Source organism: Mus pahari, chromosome 11 (genome assembly GCF_900095145.1).
Source record: "Mus pahari chromosome 11, PAHARI_EIJ_v1.1, whole genome shotgun sequence".
NCBI classification, from domain to species: Eukaryota; Metazoa; Chordata; class Mammalia; order Rodentia; family Muridae; genus Mus; species Mus pahari.
In genome coordinates this window covers 26,066,882-26,090,136 of record NC_034600.1, presented here as the reverse complement: position 1 = coordinate 26,090,136, position 23,255 = coordinate 26,066,882, and the positions used below count along the sequence as shown (strand labels likewise).

Sequence of the window (23,255 nt, the reverse complement as noted above, 5' to 3'; positions counted from 1 at the left end):
TGTGCACCCAAACCCTAAGTCGGAGTTTTCTTCACCTTGCTTCCTTTATTGACTTCCAAACCCACTACCAAACCCTGCTGCCTCCTCGGTCTTCCACTGCATGTCAGGAATACCACTTGGTTCCTGCCCCTGCTCCCCCCAGTCATTTCCACTATCAGTTCTCTCTCCTCGTGTGTCCAGGCCAGTAAGCACTGCCACAAGATAAGCTACAAACTCCTGGCCTTCAACTCAGTAAAGGCTTCAGCAACTGCCAAAAAAAAAAAAAAAAAAAAAAAAAAAAGCAATCAGAGCCCAAAGTGAAAACAACTTTTCATATTTTTGGTATATACAATTCAATTATAAATTCTCTGAGAATACAGCTTTTAATTTCTTGACTATAGATGTTGACTATGGACCTTGATTTATTATATGACTTCAAAAATGTTTTACTTAAACTGTAAGTCCTAATTTTAATCAACACATAAAACCTAAAATCAAATCAAATCAAGTGGTTCTATAAACCAACATTTACAAAACATCTATGATACTCTAGGAGTTCCAGCTACCAAATGTGAACAGACCCAGTTACTGCTACCAAATGCCCAGAGTCTGCAGCAGACAGAAGGCCCATGGGCAGGCTGACACCAGTGCATACGTGCTCTGATGAGCCATGGGAGCCAGAGGTATGGATGCTCAGAGACTAGCGCACCTCATACAGAAAGTGCTGAGGGCTCACATCCTCCCCGGGTGGCACTAATCGACTATCCAAGTCTTCCTTCTCCTCACATCCCTCTCTGGAAAATATGTCATGGCACATTTCTCCCTGTATCTCTGACAATATTTTGCCAGCAGTCAAAGACTCTGCAAGATTATTAAATTCTAGTAGCCTTTTACATTCAAAGTGTGGCTGTCAGCAAGTCTCCCAGCTGATACCAACGAGAACTCTTCTAAATGTGAATAAACTCTGAGTGGAAATACTTACTGCTGAGTGATTTTAGAACAGGAAATATATTGATTAATCAAATTAACAGAAGACGGTAATATTGTAGTATGTTGACAAGAGGAAGTCTGACCTAACACTTTGAAAATGGTTCACCCTGTATCATTTTCAACATCACCAAAGGCCAGAGCTAGGGCAGAGGCAGACATCTCTGAAGTAAAACCGCTTCTGTCTTCCTGGCACGTGTGTGTGTGTGTGTGTGTGTGTATGTGTGTGTGTATGTGTGTGTGTGTGTATGTATATATATTCATTCATATATTTAAATATTCATTCATGTAGCTTTGTAGCTGTGTATAGATATGTACTCACTCAGTTCTCTGCCCACTGCTGCGGCCACACAATTCCCAGGGATTTCAACCAAAGCACTGACGCCTTCAGAAAAAAAGATATAAAAGAAGAATCATTTTCTATCATGGCTTACGTCAAAAACAAAACTTTCTTAACCTGGTATTAGTCATTTCCCATTAAAACCTGCTATATGAACACTTCCTTTCTTGCTCACACATGGAAACTGAGTTTTGAGTACGTTTTGGTGCCTTGCTCTGAACATTGCCCCTGCAGTGCTAACATGGGATACTCAACAGGCTCTCCTTAGGGGAAGCACCACAACCACCATTTGATGGCTACTTCCGTGAGTTATGAAACTGGGGCTTTCCCTCAATGTAAATTCAAGACTATGCATGTTCCCTGGCACTAGGTAAGATGGTGTAGCAATGCAAAAGACATATCTGACCTCCATGCTCTTTGCTGACACAACCCTTAAAATCCTTTAAATCTCTGGAGATGACTAGCATCTGGTCAGTCACTGGTGGTTCTGGGATGAGAGCTGCTCCCTAGAAGGTCAAGATAGGAGGGCAAGGTGGGCACTTTCAGCCTTACCCCTTGACCTCCAAGGAGAGAGGGGCACAAGGTGATGTTGGTCACTAGTAACCAACGGTTTAATTGACCATATCTCCACAATAAAGCCTCCATTCAAAAAAACCCCAGGATTTAGATGGATTCAGTAAAGCTGGACATAAGACAGTTCCTGCAGGGAGCACACTTAGAGTCTCTGTGCCCCGGTCTCCCGCCTTGCCCTTGGTATTTCTTCTTCAGTGCTCTTGTAATGGAACTAAAGTGGGCAGATGTGTTTCCTTTGGTTCTGTAAGCCACTCTAGCAAACTGAATCATAATTTATAATCAGGAGTGTTAAAAAATCTAAGAGAGAGAGAGAGAGAGAGAGAAGGGAGGGAGGGAGGGAGGGAGGGAGGGAGGAAGGAAGGAAGGAAGGAAGGAAGGAAGGAAGGAAGGAAGGAAGGAAGGAAACAAGAAAAACTGGAATGATGAGGTAGGGAACTACCTTGAGGACCAAGCTTTTAGCCTGTGAGACTGGACACTACCTCCAGGTAGACAGCGTCAGCCTGAGCAGGTCAGAGGACACCAAGTTGTTCATCTACCTGCTCCCACAACACTGACCGTCAGAGCATTTGCATGAGAGCACAGAGGAAGTGACTCCCCTGTGCGGAGCCAGTCAGTCCTATCTCAACACCCTCTATCAGGCTAAGAAGTGGTTTGCAAACAGCGAGGTTACGGCTAATTAGTGCATTTCCAAAATGACCAGTGTTAAGATGACTAGACTTTAAACCACCACACCATGTTTTTATGTGCTGAATGGTTAGTATGTGGGGTTTGGTTACTGTGGCTGTTGTTGTCTTGCTATATGGCCTACCGCAGTCCGTGTCAGCTTCCTGAGTAGCTGGACATGACGCTGTGCGTGGCCTTAAGCACACAGTGCTGAATATCTTTTCAGAGCTAAATCATAAAATGGTTTCAGACTAACCATAACTTCAAGCATTACAAGGTTGAAATACTGGAACATGTTAACAAAAAACTATTTAACGAAGTTAGTCTTTCCACTTGGCTATGTGACATATGTAATGTGTCACATGCAAATGCAGATGTAATGATGCACGTGGCTATGTGACATATGTAATGTATCACATGCAAATGCAGATGTCCCACTCGCTGGTGTTCCTTCCTGCCAGTCACAGCCTAGCAGCACTGTTGCCATGCCTGCACTAAGTTCTCCTCCTCGTGGGTGTAAGTGTGATTTGTGTCCGCATGGAAGAGATGGAAGACACGTGAGAGAGCACGAGATGGACGTGGAAGAGGCAGGAGAGTGGTTTTGAATGTCTCACTCATAGCCCAGGCTAGCTTCGAACTTATGAAAATCTTCCTTCTTCAAGAAGAATTTTAAATGCAGGAATTGTTCCCTAAGGGGCCAGTCCGTTGGCTCAGTGGATAAAGGTGCTTGCCACCAAGCCTGGGAACCTGAGGACCCACACCATGGAAGACAAGGATTCTCAATGGTTATCCTCTGACCTTCATACAAGTGTCATAGTCTATGCCCTATACACACACACACGTACACACACTATACATATACATGAACACACACAATACACACATATATGTGCACACACATATATAAAAATACACCAACCAAACCATGGAATACTAAGTGGTCATGATTCTGCTATCTCACACTTTACTGAAAGTACACAAAGGTTATCATGTTCTCTATGTGCATCCATATTCACTGTGACACTATTTAAAATAGGGAGGTAATGGAATCAGTCTGTGTGTTCATCAGTGGATGAATGAATAAAGATGGTGTGTACACACACATACACACAGTGATAATGTGATATGCACATACATGCACATACACACAGTGATGATGTGATATGCATATCTGCACAGTGGGGTATTACCAACCATAAAGAGTAAAATCCTATCATTTTCAAGAAAATAGATGAAACTGAAGATCACCATCAGACATAAAATAAGCTGCATGTGAGAAGACAATGCTGCATGCTTTCTCCCATTTGTGGAGGAAGGGTGACTTTTGTGGGGGGGGAGAAGGCTAATGAGGGTGACAGGACTGGTGGCTATCATCCAAACACACTGCATCCACGTATGAAAAATACCACACTGAAACCCAAGACTCAGCATAAATAAGATACACATGAGTGTAAATGTTCACTGAATTATTTGTCACATGAAAATACTCATCAAAGAGGCTACAATCAACAACACAAAGGAAACCCCACACGGAGCTGTATATTGTGATTATGTCTCTTTAAAGACCCAACTGTGTCATTTATAGTCTATCAGCTGGGTCTCACAGTTCCCCTGGTTGGTTTTTACCTGTGTCGGAAAGGTGGCTGGTCTTACACAGCAGATCTAATTTCCGGTTCCACACGCCTAGGTCACTACCACCTGACAGCCAAAGGTCCAGTCTCTGAAGAACGGCCAAGCACTGCCAAGCATTTGAAACAGATCATTAGTTTAGAAAGTCTAGTGGTGTTCGGTGGTTTTAATTTATGTCCCCAAGTTCCCTGAAGCCCCTCCATTTGATAGCAGTTTGGTTTTCTTCTTGCTGACTATGAACTCTAAGTGACCACCATCTCAGGAATATGAAGAGGTGATTTCTAAGGCAGTTGAGGAAGATGCTGGGACTTTCCTGTTCTCCTAGATCACTGCCTCAAGGTGACACTAAAGCTATGTGGACAGCTTTAGTGTCACCTTACGCCTGCAGCACAGTAATGCACCAAGCCACATTGAGCCTCTGAGTAGGTTTTCAACCCAGACAAGCCTTTTGGGGAGAGAGAGTCAGGGACCCTGAGCCAGTGCCACTTGGCTGAGAGGGTCTCTACTCCTGTCCACACACAGCAGATGCTTATCATTGCTCTAAGCCACTAAGATTCCAGATAACTTGTGAACTACTGATAGACAACGTCCACATAATCCCTAAATGCCTTATAAAAATAAAACAGAAAACATGATACTTACTTTTAATTTTTAAACTCTGACCCATAATTGTTCCTGTCTGAAAGAACTGCAGGGATGAAAATGGAAAGGAGTCTGAAGAAAAGAAGGCAAAAAGCCCAAAGTGGGATCCAGCTCAAGGGGAGGACCCAAGACCTGACACTATTACTGAGGCTATGGAGTGCTCACAAAAAGGGACCTAGCATGACTGCCCTCTGGAAGACCTAACAAGCAGCTGAAAGAGTCAGATGCAGATGTTTACACCCAACCAAATATCAGAAGCTGCTGACCCCTGTGGTTGAATTAGGGGAAAGCTGGAAGAAGCTGAGGAAGAGGGCGACCCTGTAAGAGGATCAGCAGTCTCAATTAATCTGAACCCCTGAGATCTCTCAGACACTGGAACACCATTCAGGCAGCACATACCAGCTGATGTGAGGCTCCCATCACATACAGAGAACTACCAGGTCTGGGTTCAGTCAGAGAAGATGCACCTAACCCTCAAGAGACTGGAGAACCCAGGGAGTTTAGAGGTCTGGTTGGGTGGGGACATCCTTGTGGAGACAGGAGGTTGGGGAGAAGGTATGGGATGTGGATCAGTCAGAGGGGAATAAAATCTGGAGTCTAAAATAAATAAGTAAATAATTAAATAACAAAAAACCAAATAATAATTTTTCAATTAATTCTTAATAATTCTAAAGTGTTTCCAGGAAGTAGAATTCTTTACTTTGTGTGGTACCTTAGGGTCCCTCTGTTCAAGAGTCATGTCCTCATAGCTGGCTCAAGTAAGTTGAGTGGTAACAAGGACAGAGACTGAATAAGAAAGGGAGGGCTTGCCTTGGCTCAGAATGAGGCTACATTAAAAACAGATGAGAAAGTTGAAAGCAATCAAATGCAGTGTGTGCTTCAGGTGTCTGCCTTGTCCGGTCTTCGGGCTTCTGCGTGAACCCTTTATTCTGTTTACTGATGACTGACAATCTATTGTGTGGATACAGACATGGGTCTATCCATTCACTAGCTGGCGGATAATTTAGTTTATTTCTCCTTTTTAGCTAGAATGAATGCTAGTGTTCTGACATTCACTATATACATATGTGTGGGCAGGTTTCCATTCGGTGTGGAACTATACACTGGTGGGTTATTCTTTAACAATTTACCAGATTTCGAACCCTTTTGAGGATCACTGTAGTAGTATTTTACAAGTCCACTAGCAATGCATAAGCGACAGTATGACCTTTCCATATATTTATTAGCACTCAAGCCCTGTCCTTTTGATAGGCCACTGCTTACTAGTGGTGCTACTATGTATGAAATGGTAGCACGCCGTGGGTTTGATTCTCTCTCTAATGATAATGAGCATCCTCTCATGCGTTTACTTCCCATTTACATAACTTTCGGGAGAAAATTTCTCTCAAATTCTTCTTCTTTTTTTTAAAGATTTATTTTATGTATGTGAGTACACTGTAGCTGTCTTCAGACACACCAGAAGATGGCATCGGATCCCATTATAGATGATTGTGAGCCACCATGTGGTTGTCTGGAATTGAGCTCAGGACCTCTGGAAGAGCAGCCAGTGCTCTTAACCACTGAGCCATCTTTCCAGCCCCTCAAATTTAATTTTAATTATGCCTCTTTTCTTTGTTTAATTGTTCTTTGCATATTTTGAATATATACTTGAGAAATGATTTATGTATATTTCCCCTAGTCTTTAGATTGTATTTTCTCTTTCTTTTTCCAAAACCACGGTTTCCCATTTATTTCAATGGCTCAGCAAATATATACACACATATGTACATTTACATATGCATCATATATACATTTGTAGAGATTAAGACACAAAGTAAACATAGTAAAACACTAAATTGAGAATCTAGTTTTAAAGTGTGGAAAAGTTCATTGTACCACCTGGCCACTTTCTTGTAGTTTTGGGGTTTTAAACACAAGGACACAGACTTCAATAATCACATGAAGCTAACTTAAACTGTTCACAAGTAAAAACACTGGCAATAAAGCGATAATTCAGGATGATTGAATTCTGGGAAGGATAACCTTATGAGGGAGAACTTCACAGGAGCTTCTGACAATGCAGGTATCTCCACCCCAGTATGAAGGTTGGATTCCCCTTTCTGGATAGTAACAACAGAGTCTATACATTGTTTTCTAAGGATATGTTTCCAAACTAGGAAAAGGTTAGAAAAAAATGGAATAAAGTATATACATTTTTGAAGGAAAATCATTACACATGATTGTGTGTGTGTGTGTGTGTGTGTGTGTGTGTGTGTGTGTGTGTAAAAATACTGTTTTGCTTTGTAAGATGTAAGGGGGCTTTTGCTAAAGAAGTCACATACCTGAGGTCAGGCTATGGAAATGTACTCTGAGCTAGTCGTCTTAGTTTTCCATGAGATAGTTCTGATACAATCACCAATTCTCAACACTGAATAATTTGACATTAGGTAATATGTTTTTCTAAACAATTTCTACAGGTTTTATACAACATGCCATGGTGTGCCCACACATATTCTGCATATATATAGCTTAAGTGTTACTGTGAAAACCTTTAAGATTCTGTTACTCAAATGTTATAAATAACCGACGTTGCTCATGAGCCCGTTCTGCCTGTTGGCATAGGCTTTTCTGACTCCCTCTGCAACTGACTCGGTGCTGTCAGGCCTGAGTGTCCCCATCTTTGCCCTCAGAGTCAGACTCAGCATGCAAGTCCTCATCACTGTCTTCCTTCCGTCTGCAGCTTCTTCTATGGCTAGAACCTTCAATTTCAGTATTTTCTGAAGTTTCTGGTTCTTTGTTAAATGGAATGACGATCTCTTCTTTCTTTCCACATTTGGCACAAACTTCAAGTTCACAGGCGCACGGTCTCCACATTATGTGGTAAGAATCCTTTATTGTCTTTTATAAACATTTAACACATTTCCTGCTATATCGTACATGCCGCTCAAGAACTTCTTTGCAGCATTGACATACTCCATCATGAAGTTTTGCATTCATTTTCTTGTCTGAACACTCTTATCAGACTTGTCATTTTTGAAGGTGAATGTCTTCTGGTGCTTCTGAGGCCGGGACCGAGTCACATTGCCTTTCTGGGAACTCACTACCAAATCTTAAGCACCATAAGATGGTGCAGCCTTTAAGTTACAGGCTAGATTGTATTTTCAATTTGTCAGTAGTATTCTTTGAAGAACAAAAGTTTTCATTTAATGAGGCCCAACTAATCCCTTTTTACCAAATAAATTCATTCCTTTTTATATGAATATGTTCAGCTGGATTCCCCACCCCCCTCCCCCCAGGACAGGGCCACACTACCCTGCCCAGGCTAATCTTGAACTCATGGAGTCAAATGATTCTTCTAGCTCAGCCTCCCATAGCAGGAAGTCCAGATATGAACACCACACCTGGCAGGCCTCATTTTTTTAAAGGACTATTCTTTTTTCCACTGAAAGGTGTTGGCTCCCTTGTAAACTAACTGTGTATGTGTGAGATTTTATTTTTGGACCTTCAGTTCTATCCCACCAATCTGTTTCTATGTCAGTATGCCACTGTCCCACTGCGGTGATATTGTATCAGTAAGGAAGCTATAGAATCAGAAATTGTCTTACATCTTTATGCTTTCTTTCTAGAACTGTGATGGCTATTCTGGATCCTTTACAAGTTTCAGGTTAGTTTGTTCCTTTCTGAAGCAAAAATCCAGCTTTAATTTTATGATAGATATTATGTTCCATCTGTAGATCATTTAGAGTAATGTTTAAATCTTAGTATTACATGTAGCCCATGAACATATGATAATTTTTCAGTTAACAACTTTTTCTAGACTTATTTATTTGTGTGAGCATCTTGCCTACAAGCATGCATGCACACCATGTGCTTTCAAGGTACCCACAGGAGCCTTGGATTTCCTGGAACTGGACTTGCAAATGATTGTGAGTCAGCATGTGGGCGCTGGGAATCGAACTCAGGTTCTCTGTAAGAACAACAGGTGCTCTTAACTGCTGAGCCAGCTCCTCCAGCCCCTAATTTTTAAATTCACTTACATACTCTTAAAATTCATTGAACAATGTTTCAAGATTTTAAGGTATAAATCCCCTGCTTAAAAACAAAACTTATTTCTAAGTACTTTATTCTTTTGGATGTAACTGTGAATAGAATTTTCTCAATTTGATTTTAGAAAATTACAATTGACTTTTGTATTACCAATCATGTACACTGGAACCTTGCTAAGTTAATTTATTAGCCTTAAAAGTTTTGTGTGGGTTTATGATTTCCTACATATAAGGTCATGTCATGTATAAATACAGAAAGTTTAGTTCTTCTTTTTCATAAAAAAAAAAAAAAAGTCATGAAACACTCATTTCTTTTCTAGTGTCTGATTTTGCTGCCCAGATCCTCCAGTGCAAGCTAAACAGATGCATGCTGGGAGCAGAGATTCTGATTTTATTCCTGACCATATGGAGAACGGTCTGGTGCCTTCAATATTTGGTCACTGGATTTTCATCTATGCGTGTAAATTATCTGCATGTGGAGAGTATGCTGGAGTTGGTTAGATGCCTTCTCTGCCTCTGCTGAGACGGTCACATGGTTCCTGTCCTGGTCACTGACTGACTTTCAGATGTTCTGCTAAAGTCACATTCCTGGGATAAACCCGCTTGGCTGTACTGTATCATCCTTTCTTTATGTTGCTGGCTGTAGTTTGTTAGTATTTTGTTGACGGCAGTATACTGTCTTAAATGCTTAATGTGTTATCACTACATTCTCCAACATCTTTTCAGTCTTCTGAGATCCTTGAATGTGCACACCCCACACCTGAACTCTTTTCCTTTATATGACACTAGAACACTTCCATCGCCCACTTCTTAGAATGAATTTGTAGCCCACATTTCTCTACCTCTTTCTCTCCCCATTTCCTTTAGAGGGCTTCCTTGGGGGAGAACCCCAGGGTTGAGGCATATAACCACTTTTAGAGCCTTCATAAAACCAACTGCTTTCTAAGAAAAGTGTATCTGTTTGGCTCCAAACAAACAGAAAACAAAAACAAAGACAATTTGTTCGAAGTCCTTGCTAATGCCAATCTTCATTTAAAAACTTGATTACATTGAAAAATAATTAAGAGTTACATGTCTGTATCGCTCTGAAGAGTCATCTAAGAAAACTGAATCACTGAACTTATATGAGCAGATCTTATTTGTAAGTGGTTTTTGTGAAACAAATATACAGTAGGAACAAGCAAATACAAATGCCCCCTTTGTAAGTATTTTTGCCACACAGGCACAAGCTCCATTCTGTCCCAACAAGTCCCACTTGCTATGACAAGCAGAGACTCTCAGATGGATCCCGGACACATTATCTTGCTCTTCTCCGTTCCTTCAACTCAAGGGTTTTCACTTGAAAACTAATGATTTTAGCTTTGCAGATAGGAAGAAATATTTTTAAAGGAATGCATAAGTAGCATTTTTTTTTTCAGATCACATAAAATTCAGTGAATGCTTCAGTGACCTCCTCAGAGCCCCACGGTTAAATCAGCTCTAAGAACATAGCACACAGCGCCTTCTTCCACAGGACTTCAGAAACTTGGCATTGTAATGGCACAGAGCCATGAGAGAGGGAACCACCAGAGACACCATGGAGGGAATCACAGCCAGTCTGACCACAGGCACACAGCACATAAAGGGACAGCAGCTGTCAGAGGCCAGCTGTCCCAAAGCTGTGGAGGAGGCGCCTTTAACTGGTGCCTTTCCTGACTGGCTAGCACTGAGAACTCCGCAGAACACACAAGGCCATTTCTCCTGGAGGGACCACAAGGAAACAAGGCTTAGCTGTGCTTGTTTCTCCCATGGGCAGCAGCATCCCTGCCGTCAAAGTCCCAGGCAGTATCTGTTTATAAGAAGATGAAATGAATGGCATCGACATTAAAATGTTTTGTTTTAGAAACAAGAAACCGATGTGTCCTCGTGGCCTTGGAGAAGGCAGCAGGCAAGGGACAAATGCCTGCCTGCCTATGTTTTGGTCAAAGCATAAAAACAGAGCAACTCCTGCTGCAGCCCTGTGTCCCCTTAGCAGGGTCTGCTGCAAGCCCACCAGGCCCAACCTGCTCCCTTGTCTTGTGGCAGCAACCAAGCCCTGCGGTCATTTCTAACGGAAACATTCTCACACTTCAGAAACCTTGTCTTAAACTTAAATGGCTGTAGGTGTGTGTGAAAACAATGATTTGTAAAACCTAAGGAAGTAATTTCATCTCATTTAGTAAGTCATTTTTGAGAACAACAACAAAGATATTACCATAGGAACCTGATTTGCTGAAGATTTTACCTTCACAGTAGACTGGAAGCATGTGACTCTCTGGATTTGCTGGCCGGTGTCGCAATCCCAAACTTACAGTTACGTTAAGAAATAATGTCCAAATAGAATTTTAAAACTTTAAGTGCGAGGTAACATTTTGAATTAACAATTAAATCACAAGTATAAACAATCAGGAAATCTTTAAGGAAAAATCTAAGCCAGCTAGTGTTTACTCTGCCGTAGACCTGTATTGCAAGTCATCTCTTCAGGAGCAGGTCTACCAGCTACAATGTCACTGTGAGGCCATTTAAAGATGCCCACCAGACTGAGTGCCCTGGAGTGCTCATCTTCATGGGCATTAGCCACCAAACCTGCTTAAAGTGTCCTCGTGGGAAAGCTTACCATAACATAGTAAATGTGTACATACATAATGTTTTACACTAAGAACTACCATGTCTCCCAGCAGTTTCTGAGAGTTCACTGCAGTGTACATGCATGATTACACATATATGTTACAACAGTAACTGTCTGTCTCTGTGATTCTGTGTGCACCGCCAACATGTGAAAGGCCTCCTGCCACATGGTAAGGGTTTTAGTTTGAGTAGCATGACAATCCTTACAAACTTTTAACACAGTTTCCTATGGTGTTACATGTCATGTCATATACATGTAAATATCATATCATATACTGGGAAGTGTAAATAATATCAATGTATGGCCAATACATTTTATATCATGACTGATATATATTTATATTAAAATTTTAAAATTAGTTTCATAATTAATCCTATCTGATTATTTCTATTAATTCTCTGTCACTCTTCAAATGTAGTTAATTATAAAAAGGGAGATGCCTATGTATTCATCTGTTTGTGTCACACTGATAAACTACTCAGTTATAGAAAAGCCCTCTCGCTATGAGACACTCCTTTCTAGCCTTAAGCTCCCAGTCCTAACGCCACCTCATGGTCTTTCCACTGATGTCACTATTTGAAAGCTTAATGCTCAGTACTGAGCAACATGGGTTCTTAAGACCAGTACTTGATCTAAAAAACCCCTACCATTCACATTTACCTTAAAAAGTTAATTAACAGTGAAGGTCTGCAGAGAGGGAATTCGGAGTCCATCTGGATAAAATGAATGTCAAAGTTCTCGGGATTTTTTAAAATAAGGGTGACTCCATAACATGAATGGCTGTGTGTGCCACCGCTGTATACAAGTGTGCCAGCATCTCACCTCCACGCTGTGGCAGCAGTTTTAACAAGTGTCTCTAACACTAGTATAGCATCCTAGAAACAGCATTGCTTAAACAGATGCTGTATTTTAAATTCTACTTCTGCAGAAGTTATAACAGAGAAAAAGGCAAAAAGGCAAAAAGGCAAAAAAAAAAAAGACAAGGACTTGAATGCACGAAATAAAATTTTCCCTAGAAAAGCAGCAATAGTGAGGCTACTCTGGTGTAAATCCCGCATCAGCACACAGAGGTTGGCCTGTTTAAATGTTTTCTGGAGCTTTTCTTACCTGCAGACAATTTATCTAAACACTGTTGGAGCTGATGAACTCATTCCACGGGGGACGTAAGTCAGCCCTGGTTCAGGGAGCTCTACGAACCCATTCCTCCTCCAGGCTTATCTCTGACTTAACGCAGCTCTCAAACAAGACTTGTCATAGCTGACTGCAGAGCAATGGGAATTGCAGCTACCCACAGCACTTGGCCATGGCCCCACAATGCAACTCCCTGTAATGATGCTATTTTACATTCTTTTATCTATTTTTATCAGAAGGTCACACACAGCTTCAGGCTGCTGGCCATTTCTGCCTACTTCCATAACTGGCCTTGGGCGAGTTTCTTACCATCTCTATCTCTGCCTCTTACTAACAATGACGAACTCCTACTTCATAGGGTCATTTTTAAGATTAAATAAGTCAATATATGTAAGACACAACAATCCCTAGCACACATAAGCACTTTACAGAATATCACCATTTCTGTGGTCTTATGAACTCTAACCAGAAAGTATGGGAGGGCAAAAGCAAATTCACCTTAAGACTTTTAAAATACCAAATTTTAAATACTGAGCAGAGAGGGCTGCAGTTTTGTGAGGATCCATTTAGCAGCAACACAGGTTCTCTGGGGAGGGGGCAGATTAAGTGTCTTTTGTCATACACGAGGGGGAAATTAATTCTTTTCCAGTCCAACTCATCCTAATTTCCCTAATGAGACAGAGTTTTAAGCTCACGTACTTCCCCCTGTCTTTTGCACAGCCTGATGTAACACACTCTGGAAAGAGCTGCTTCTCATGGGGTTCACCACCCCAAGCCCTGACCTGTTCCTGCCGTCACCTAACACTTCAGGAAGCATCTCACAGAGATGTGGAAAAACCACTTTGCCATCAGCACACTCAAGGCCCGCACAGCTGCTGGGTCTCGGGTTAAGGATATACCGACAGTCCGGTCAGCAGAGGCTGTCAAGAGAAGCTGACTGCTGGCCTCACACGAGTCTAGGGGAGGAAATGCAATGATGGCCGTTATCTTCTGAGTGTGTCCTCTGAGTTCCAGAAGTTTCTCTCCTGTCTGAAACACAAGTAGCAATGTCAACAAACTTACCCTTTCCAACGTGAAGAGTCTTAAGTAACAATAAGAATAGCTATGTAGAAAATAAACATATGCCATTTAAAATTAGGTGTTTGGAATTGAAACATTTTTTAACAATCAAATAAATATAATCTAAATAAGTGTTAAAAACAGCTGTGAATAACTTTTATTTTTTAGTTAGTATCATTGACTTAAAGAAATAACCTTCCCTATGATTTTTAGGAATCATGTTATCTCTGCAACAATAGCAGCAGTTTACTCTGTAGACAGAAAGCAGATTCGTGTACATATGTCTAGACTCTTACAGCTATGTGTGCAGAGGAAATGAACGCACCATGGTCTGCAGGCACACTTAACCCAGCGCCTATTCCCACCCACGCCATGCCCTCCTCCTCCTTCAGTCTCTCCCTCACCTCCCAGGTAGAAACATACTATATATATATATAAATTTCAATCTTTCCAAGTCTGAAGGATTTCATGAATGTGTTAACAGTACAGCTGGCCTTCTGCATCCACCACTTTTAGAAGATGGATTCAACTGATTTCACTTTTTTATTTGAAAATAGCAATATAGTTCAAGCTTGCCTCAAATTTATTATGAAGCTAAGACTAGCCTGGACCTTTTGATCTACCTGACCTTGCCTCTAGGATTACAGGCATGATGACTGGCCTGATTCAACCAATCTTAGACCAAAATTACAGTGTTTTTTTAATATGTATGGTGGTTTATCCTGGACTGAAGCAGAGAGAACAAAGGTTCATGGCCAATCTGGGCCAGACTGTCTCAACCAACCAACCAACCAACCAGCCAACCAGCCAACCAACCAACCAACCAACCAATCAACCAACCAACCAATAAAACAACCAACCAACCAATCAACCAATTGAAAGAGAATGAACTGTACTGAACATGAAAAGACTTTGTCATTCCCTGCAACATTTGTGTTGTATAAAGTATGAAATATACTCTACAGATAACTTTAAGTACACTGGAGGATGTGAGGAGAGTCTATGCAAACATTTCACATGGGCACGTGAGCACCCAGTGTGAAGTTGAGGAGGACTAGAGCCACTCGTGGACACTTTGGTGTGTTAAAGGATGACTGGATCTACACAACACCACACGAAAATGAGGACCAACAGTGAGATCAAACAACCAGGATGAAGGAACAAGGAAGGAAAAATAAAAACAGAGCAACCTGCACAACTAAAACCACCAGGAGACGCCCCAGGAAACTCCAGCAACCTTTAAATACACTTGAAAGACAGACCTCCCATTACACAGTTACACAGACTAAAGTCAAACATGAGAGAAATTTTTATTATGCTATCATACAAGGTTGAATGAAAAACTGTACCATCTTACAAAAACTAACATTTCATTTCTGATGTCACTGCTTAGTAACTGACCACCCAAAACTCTCTGAGGCTGGAGAGATGACACGGTGGTTAAGAGCATTTGCTGCTCTTGCGGAGGACACATGTCAGAAGACTCACTATTCCCATAACTCCAGTTCCTAGAGTCCAGACCTTTTTGTTCTATAGGCATACACATGCACACACACACAAACACACACACACACACACACACACACACACACTTAAAATATTGTGAAATTCTAGTCCCTGTTGTAAACGAATATCTCTAACCAACCCTCCCCACATATTAACCAATCCCACATGATAATAATAAGCCAGCATACTGAGTACCACACAGTAGTAGTGAGTGAGTTTTCATTACAGCCCACATTTAATTGGTACTTACCTGGGCATTCCACACAACTATAATTCCATCATCGCCAGCAGATGCAAACCTGGTTTGAGAAAAGAGGCCATGAAGAAAAAAATCACTAGAGACATCTAACTGGTGAGATTTTTTTAAATGTAATATTATTTTAATAAAATTGTTTGGGAAAATACATATTAATATATGATATCTTATGTAACATGAATTATCAAGGCTATTATTAATATATTAACTATAATGTATAGATTATATATTAACATGAATTTTGAGATCCATGTTCATATTACTATATTTATATTGGCTTCAATATGCTGATCAAATATTAATAAGTTGATATTACTATTTATAGCAACTAACAATTAGTTGAATTATTCCCTCTGTGTCTGGCTCAGTGCTAACATTTTTGTCTTTTGGTTTTTTGGAGACCAGCACAGAAAGTATTAGGTTGCACTATGGCATTTTCAAACAAAATTTGTTTCTGTTGATCGTCCTTACCACCTCCCCCACACACAGGATTTCTGCTTTTGTGTTACACGTGTTCTGTCCCCCAACCCCCCCACTTCTTTTCTCCTTTGTGTTCCCTTTCCAGCTTCATAACCCACACTAATGTTCACAGCCCCATGGCTCAAACGTTAAAGACTTGGATCCACATGAAAGAGAACATGCAGCACTTGGCCTTCTGAGTCTGGGGCACAGCACTTGTTATAATATTTTCCAGATCCACCCATTTTCCTGGAAACTTTACAACTCCATTTTTTTAACAGCTGAATCAAATTTCACTGTGTGCATATACAACACTTTTCTTGTCCATTCATACGGCAGTGAATATGTTCGATGACTCTATTTCCCTGACATTCTGAATAATTCTTCAGTAAACATGGTTGGGCGAATCTCTTCTGTAGCAGAATTTTCCCCTAATGAACTGATTGGATAATAAAGATGACAAGAAGCCCATCACTAGGAGAGGAGGAGGCATGCCTTCTGGGTCCAAGAGAGGAAGACAAAACACAAGGGGAAGGAATGGTGAGGCAGGAGCAAAGGGAGGTGCCATGCAGACCAGGAGCTGTTAGATCTGGTGGTGGAGTCCACCAGGATCCGCCACCAGAAGATTTCTAACATACAGTAATTGATGAATTTAGGACAGTAGATTCTGTACCCAGCAGATGTGTTGTCTGTTTATTCTAAACTAAGATTGTCTGGTGTTTTCCATTTCTCTGCCTCTCAGGTGGGCCAGAGGGAAAGAACATAGCTGGGGTGTAATTTGGCCAGGCTTTGCGACAGGAAGTTGGGCAAGGTCTGAGTTCCAGGGGAAAGATAACTGCAGTGGAGTGTGGGTTGGTGAGAGTGCACCCCCCAGCTAGCCACAGAAATTTTGGAGTGCAGAGTGGTCTCGGAGTTCTGAAGAGGCATAGACAGCATTTGTGGGAGAGGCTTTAGCTAGGAGAAACATGCAGTCCCAGGCTTTATGCCAAGCTAGGACCAGTCAGAGGCCCATGACCAGTGCCTAGCCAGCAATAGTGTGGATTGTTTTTTAATAATTTCACGCTACAGGCTTCATAGAGAGAAACACATCAAAAAAACTTCTGGTGGTGTTCTGGAGTCTTCTTGTCACTTCTGCAGATTCAGGCACTGGCTGCTTCTTGTGGCTTTGGTGGAGTCAGAACGATTGGCAGAGCCTTGCAGTTTCTTCTGGATGACCTGCTGTTGCTGATTCGTGAATGGTGTTTGCCAGAGGATCAAGGTGCTGTTGCTGATTCAAATAAACTAAACAACTGATATCCTAACAATGCAGATTATTTGCTCCAAAGAACTATTTCTAAACAGGCCCACATCTTCCTTTGCTCTGTTAACCTTTCTTTTCCACCACTCTAGTGGATGGTGGGCTAGAAGAGATGTTAATTCGTTTAAGAACCTTTTGAAAAATCTAAGCCTACCCTTGACCTTCTGAGTTTGTGTGTGTGTGCTGGGGATCTGAACTGTGGTCCTCAGGCTTCTGTGACAGGCACTTTACTAACTGAGACATCTTGCCAGTCCCAGGAACACTCTTAAAATACTCACTGGCCACTTGGGTTTCATGCTTGAGAATTATCTATGTATTTCACTCGCCCGTACAGCAGTTTGGGGAATGATTGCAGCTCTTTACACATTGTAGGTATTAATGACTTCTGAAGCACATCTGCAGAGACTTTTCTTCCATTCTGTAGCCTATCTGTTCACTTTGCTATGAGGAACTTTTTAGTTCTGTGTATCCCACCGGTTGGCTATCTGGGAGCTTTCCTGTGCATTTGGAGCCATAACCACAGAGTTCAAACACGCCTGCATCTTAATGGATTCCAATTTCCTGTAACAATTTTACTACTTCAGTTCTCCAATTAAAGGCTGATATATGTTTTTAAATATTTCTTTGTGCAGAATGAGAGACAGAGAGACAGGGATGTGACATTACCTTACCATGGGCTGACTTTCAGTCTTGTCAGAACAACTTGTTGAACAGGCTGTCTGTCCCTTACTCTCTGTAGACACTTTGACACTTTGGCCAAATATTAGGTGGCTATACCTACATGCGTTTATTTGGGGTTCTCCATTCTGTTCCATTGGTTTACATGTCTGGTTTTATGCTCCCACAATGCTGTCTGTGCCACCATGACTGTCATATAATTTGAAGCCAATGTATTGTGAAATCTTATTAGTGATATTTTCATTTACACCAGCAAATATTACAACAAATGTTGATAAGATGTCTTGTAAATTCCATCCTGGGTATTAAGGGTCCAAAGACAAAGCACTTACAGGATTACAAAAAAGAACCTGCTAAAATGTCAAAGGGCAGATTCAGAGATGACCTTCAGTCTCCCTCTGGTTAAAACTCTGAACACTGATATAGGGCAAATGCAATGAAACCAAGCTGATAGGAAGGAACAGTCTAGGGACGGAATTCAATTTTACTATCTTCTCTGTGAAGGCATTTTTTTTAACTCTGTTTTTAGAGTCTCCTGTGCTCTTTCTTCATACATACTGGGTGAGGGTTGTAGATTCTTGGCAGTGGTTCCATTGAAGATATGTGAAATGCAGAGACAAAGAACAGTTTGTCTAGGGCCACGGAAAGGAAGCCACAGTAAACACCACTAGACCTGATGCCTCCTCACCCTCATCCCTCTGCATTTAGGAATATGTTCTACACTATAGAGTAAAGCATTCTATACTTTAAGTCCCATCAAGAAAATAATTTTCAAGTTATTTTTCATCATAGTGGAAAATGATTATTTTTCATATACATTTTTCATCATATAACAAAATCAAGCAAGCACTATTTTTAAGCAGGCACCCAACAGTGCTGTACAACAACCAAGCTGTAGACTTGTTGTTAATAATGAAGCACACCACTCTGTAATGAACACTATCAACCCAGAATTACATCAAATTGTCTTTATACTACTATTCACATATAGCTGATTCAGGCTTTTTTAATAAGATGAAAAAGAAAGCCAGCTGTGAACTACGCATCCCTGCTCACAGTTAACAACCACTAATAAGCGATGTCCACTAATAGCTCTCTCACTTTTCAGTATGTGCTACTTCCCTCCAAGATCAGCAGTGGATTCCATACAGTCTCCGTTCAGCCAGCACAGTGGGTGGAGAGCACCATTATGAGAGGAGTCAAGGACCAAGACTGAGATGGAGATGACTCTGTCCAATCGGAAGATCTCCTCCAGTAGATCTCTCCTACACAAGACACGGATTCTCCCTTCTGTCTCCTGAGCCCTTCCTCAAGGCTCCATGCTGATTAAACACCCAGGTTTAATCAGCTCCAGCCTCCTGCTGTCTTCATAGACTTAGGGAATCCCACAGTCAGTTCTCACATCAAACCCTCATCAGATCTCCCTCATGATCAAATACAGTCAGGCAGACTCTAAGACTCCTTACTTAACTAGCTAGAAGTACACAACAGTTCATGTCAACCCCATATACACTGTTTATGTTCATTTCAAAATGTGAGCAATTTGCACACTCTGGTGAGTAATGGAAAGTGGGCATCCTAAGTCCACATAGCAGAACTAACAGCTTAGCAGTTTAGAAATTAGCCCATCAAGCCATGAGGGAAGTGCAGAGGGGCTGGGTGGGACCAAATCACACTGTATACATGTAGAAAACTTTCAAAGAACAAATTTAAAAAAAAAAAAACTCTTTAAAACTTCATTTGTCTATGTTTAATGACATATTCTCCAAACCCAAGTACTCAATACCACTACCTTAGTATCAACGGTAATTGCTGGAAGTAAATCCTTAGTAGCTTGGTTTGGGGCCTATTGATTTCTTTGTATTTATACAGAGAGAGCAGTGAGGGCGGAACTCAAAAACCTTAAGTTTTCTTTGGTATAAAACATCAATTTCTATTGATTCTCCAAACCCTTATAATTGCTTTTCTCCCGTTCAGAAAGCCTGCAGGTTTAAAATGCTTTTTTTCTAACCTTGATTTTTAACTTCTCATTATTGTTTTATCATGTTTGAATCTCACAAAGAGAAATGAGTTCACCACGAGAGACAACTGAATGGCTGGGAGCTTAGAAACGAGATGAGAAGCACTTCGCCCCCAACTAGAATTTAATCAGTAGCAAACAAAGTTATTTCTAAACAACGCTCAGCTCAGTGCTAATGCATGAAATCATAGTCGGTTTTTATTGCTCAGAGGCCAACTGCTCGCGTTGTAGATCACTCTGCCTCTCAGCTCTATATAATTATATATAATATGCATATATTCATTTTATGGCTGATTTACTTATTTATTGGCCATCTCAGTATTTACTGTCACTGCTCTAAAGTGGAAACAAAACTTCAAAAAGCAAACCAATTCCTTTCCTAAACACTAGTTATCTCTCCTAAGATAGCTAACACAGGATAGGTCATCTGTGGGCTACAACTATCTATTTACCAATAAAAAAAAATCACTAAAAATTTAGTTATATTATCACAGCTTATCCAAAACTAAGTCCTAGTTGGTCAAGCACATATTTTATCTCTAAACTGGAAGTGGAAATTCAACCCAAAATTTTGAAATACTTAAGAAACATTGCAATTTCTGAAAGGAAGTAATGAACCATTTATCAGGGAGTAACTAATGCATCAATAAAGCATAAGCTAATCAATGAAAGAAAGGGGATCACTATCATAACATTTTATATGAACTACAGTGTATGTTCATAGAACCTGAAGATGTAAGCCTCGGTATACAGTATGGAGAGAACTGCTTCTCTACTAAACACCACAGTAAGTTGTTACTGAGATAACACGCTGGACTTAGAAAAACACCAAAGTAAGTAATGTATGGGTCTCATCTTGAGATCTCAGGACAAGCATCCAGAGCCTTACTGTTTCTCACAAATCATCATCAGGTATAAACACTGTTAGTTATGTACCACTAAGGGGAAATGCTGCCAATTATACCTGAAGGGAACCAATTGTGTGATGTGTCCAAGTTTCAGATGTTAAGATGAAAAACTATTATGCTCCTTGGAATCAGCAAAATGCAGTGACATGGTGGTTTGAACCAGAATGCCCAGAGGCCCAGAGGCTCGAATTTGAAGGTTTGTTGCTCATCTGGTGGGACATTTGGAATGCTGAAAAGGTGTGGCCTTGCTGGAGGAGGTGTGACACTGCTGGCAAACTTAGAAGTTTCAAAAGCCCACACCACTTAGCTCTCTCTGCCTCAAGCCTCCAGATCAAGGTGTAAGCTCTCGCTGTTCCAGCTCCATGTCCACCTGCCTGCTGCCATGCTCCCTGCCATGATGACTAGGAACTCTAACCCTCTGAAACTCTAATTCCTCAATAAACTCTTTCCCCCATAAATTGACTTAATCATGGTGTCTTATCACAGTAATAAAAATGTAACTAAGACAAGTACTATAGTTAATAATCTTTTACATAGTTTATTTTATTTTATTTTATCTTATGTGCCTTGTGTTTTGTCTGCATTCATGTCTGAGTGAAGGTATCAGATACCCTGGAACTGGAGTTACAGACAGTTGTGAACTACCATGTGGGTGCTGGGAACTGAGCCCAGGTCCTCTGGAAGAAAAGCCAGTGCTTTTAACCACAAGACTATCTCTCCAGCCCCATATCTATTAATCTTTATCATACAATACTTCCTACTCTGACAGATCTCTGGTAGTGCTAGAGATGTGCTTGCTGTATCTTTTATTATTAATTAATAGATCAAGGATGCGGAAAATCATTAATGTATACAGAACTTGAAGAACACATAGAATATACAATGTAGCAACAGCAAGAGATATTGTCATCTCAAGTTTTGGGGGAATATTCCCCAAGGAAGACTGTATTACAAGTGATCTTAGGGTCTCTTTGCTGTGAAGAGACACCATGACCAAAGCAACTCCGATAAAGGCGAGCATTTAGTTTGGGCTGGCTTACAGTGTCAGAAGTTTAGTCCATTAGGGTCATGGTGGGAGGTACTGCAGTGTCCAGGCAAACATGGCACTGGAGAAGCTGAGTGGTCTCTATCTTCATCCAAAGGCAGCAGAGGGAGACTGTGTTCTACACTGGGTAGAGCTTGAGAATTGGAGACTTCAAAGCACACCCCACACTTCCTCCAACAAGGCCACACCTACTCTAACCAGACCACACCTCCTAACAGTACCACTCTCTGTGGGCCAAGCATTCACACACACACACACACACACACACACACACACACACACACACAGTCTATGGGGGCCAAACCTATTCAAACCACCACAACTGATACAAGTCAGTATCAAAATGATAGCTAGAAAATGTTCCAAAATATTTAAAAAATTTTAAAAACAATTCTAAATTATACAAATTGGTAGAATTTGTGAAGACTTTTCTCTAAGTGGAAATGAGTATGCAATGTCCTTGGGGTGACCTTGATTTTCTCTGCCTTCTAGAGTTCATAGGTTCTTTTCTTTTTTTTTCAATTTTTTTATTAGATATTTTCTTTATTTACATTTCAAATGCTATCCTGAATGTCTCCTATACCCTCCCCTCGCCCTGCTCCCCTACCCACTCACTCCCACCTCTTGGCCCTGGCATTCTCCTGTACTGGGGCATATAAAGTTTGCAAGACCAAGGGGCCTCTCTTCCCAATGAGTTCATAGGTTCTTAAGCTTTACTTTGCAGAGTCTGCCTTGCCTCTTTCAGCTCTAAGGCACTGTTCTATCAGCCTCTACTGGTCTGGAGGACAGAAGTGGGAAAGCATAAATGCTTCAAATGTATTGCTCAACCTAGTTTCAGGGAGGAGGGCGCTACTTTTAAGGCCTTCTATAGCTTTCACATGTTTTTCATCCATGTATGATGTCATCCAATGTATGACGATCCCTGCCCCCACTCCCTCCCCACCCCCCCTCACACTCCCACCCCCACCCCCCACCCCTGGCTTCAGTGTCTGCAGATGCAGCATTCCCAGCTAAATTCCTTGGCACCTCACGCTATTAGCTGATTTTATTCCCTTAGCTACTCCTATGAGAACCAGTTAGTCTAGGATTCTGGTGCATTTGATAGATTGTCAAATCCCTGAAACTGTGGAGATTCCCCTAAACATGCAGATCCCTGGCCAGGAGTTGTTCTCTGCTGTGTCTCTTTCAGCGAAGTGAAGATCAAGGAAAACACTAGATCCACAAGCGTCACAGTCAGTTCTGTAGGCAAACCAAGCTCAGCCTCCTGCACTGTCCATCCAGTACTACTTACACGCCCTCCCTCCACGGGTCTTGCCTCAGCGTGTGTATCTGTCTCAGCTAACATCACTCTGCCAGTCAGCCTAAGTCTGGTTTTTTGGTGCATTTCTCTTCATGGAGTCTGGACAAATGG

The 23,255-nt window shown here is 41.2% G+C and overlaps 1 protein-coding gene across 3 annotated transcripts in view; it reads right to left on the bottom strand.

Moving 5' to 3' along the window:
* Wdr41 (WD repeat domain 41) overlaps window positions 1-23,255 on the bottom strand; it is a 48,895-nt gene that overhangs the window by 14,440 nt on the left and 11,200 nt on the right. For all 3 annotated transcript variants that reach the window (XM_029543893.1, XM_029543894.1, XM_029543892.1), the window contains exons 3-7: window positions 15,432-15,480; window positions 13,514-13,645; window positions 11,102-11,164; window positions 4,169-4,280; window positions 1,289-1,351 (exon numbers count right to left, since the gene is read on the bottom strand). In XM_029543893.1, coding sequence (XP_029399753.1) covers window positions 1,289-1,351; window positions 4,169-4,280; window positions 11,102-11,164; window positions 13,514-13,645; window positions 15,432-15,480 — 419 coding nt within the window. The remainder of the gene's footprint in view (window positions 1-1,288; window positions 1,352-4,168; window positions 4,281-11,101; window positions 11,165-13,513; window positions 13,646-15,431; window positions 15,481-23,255) is intronic.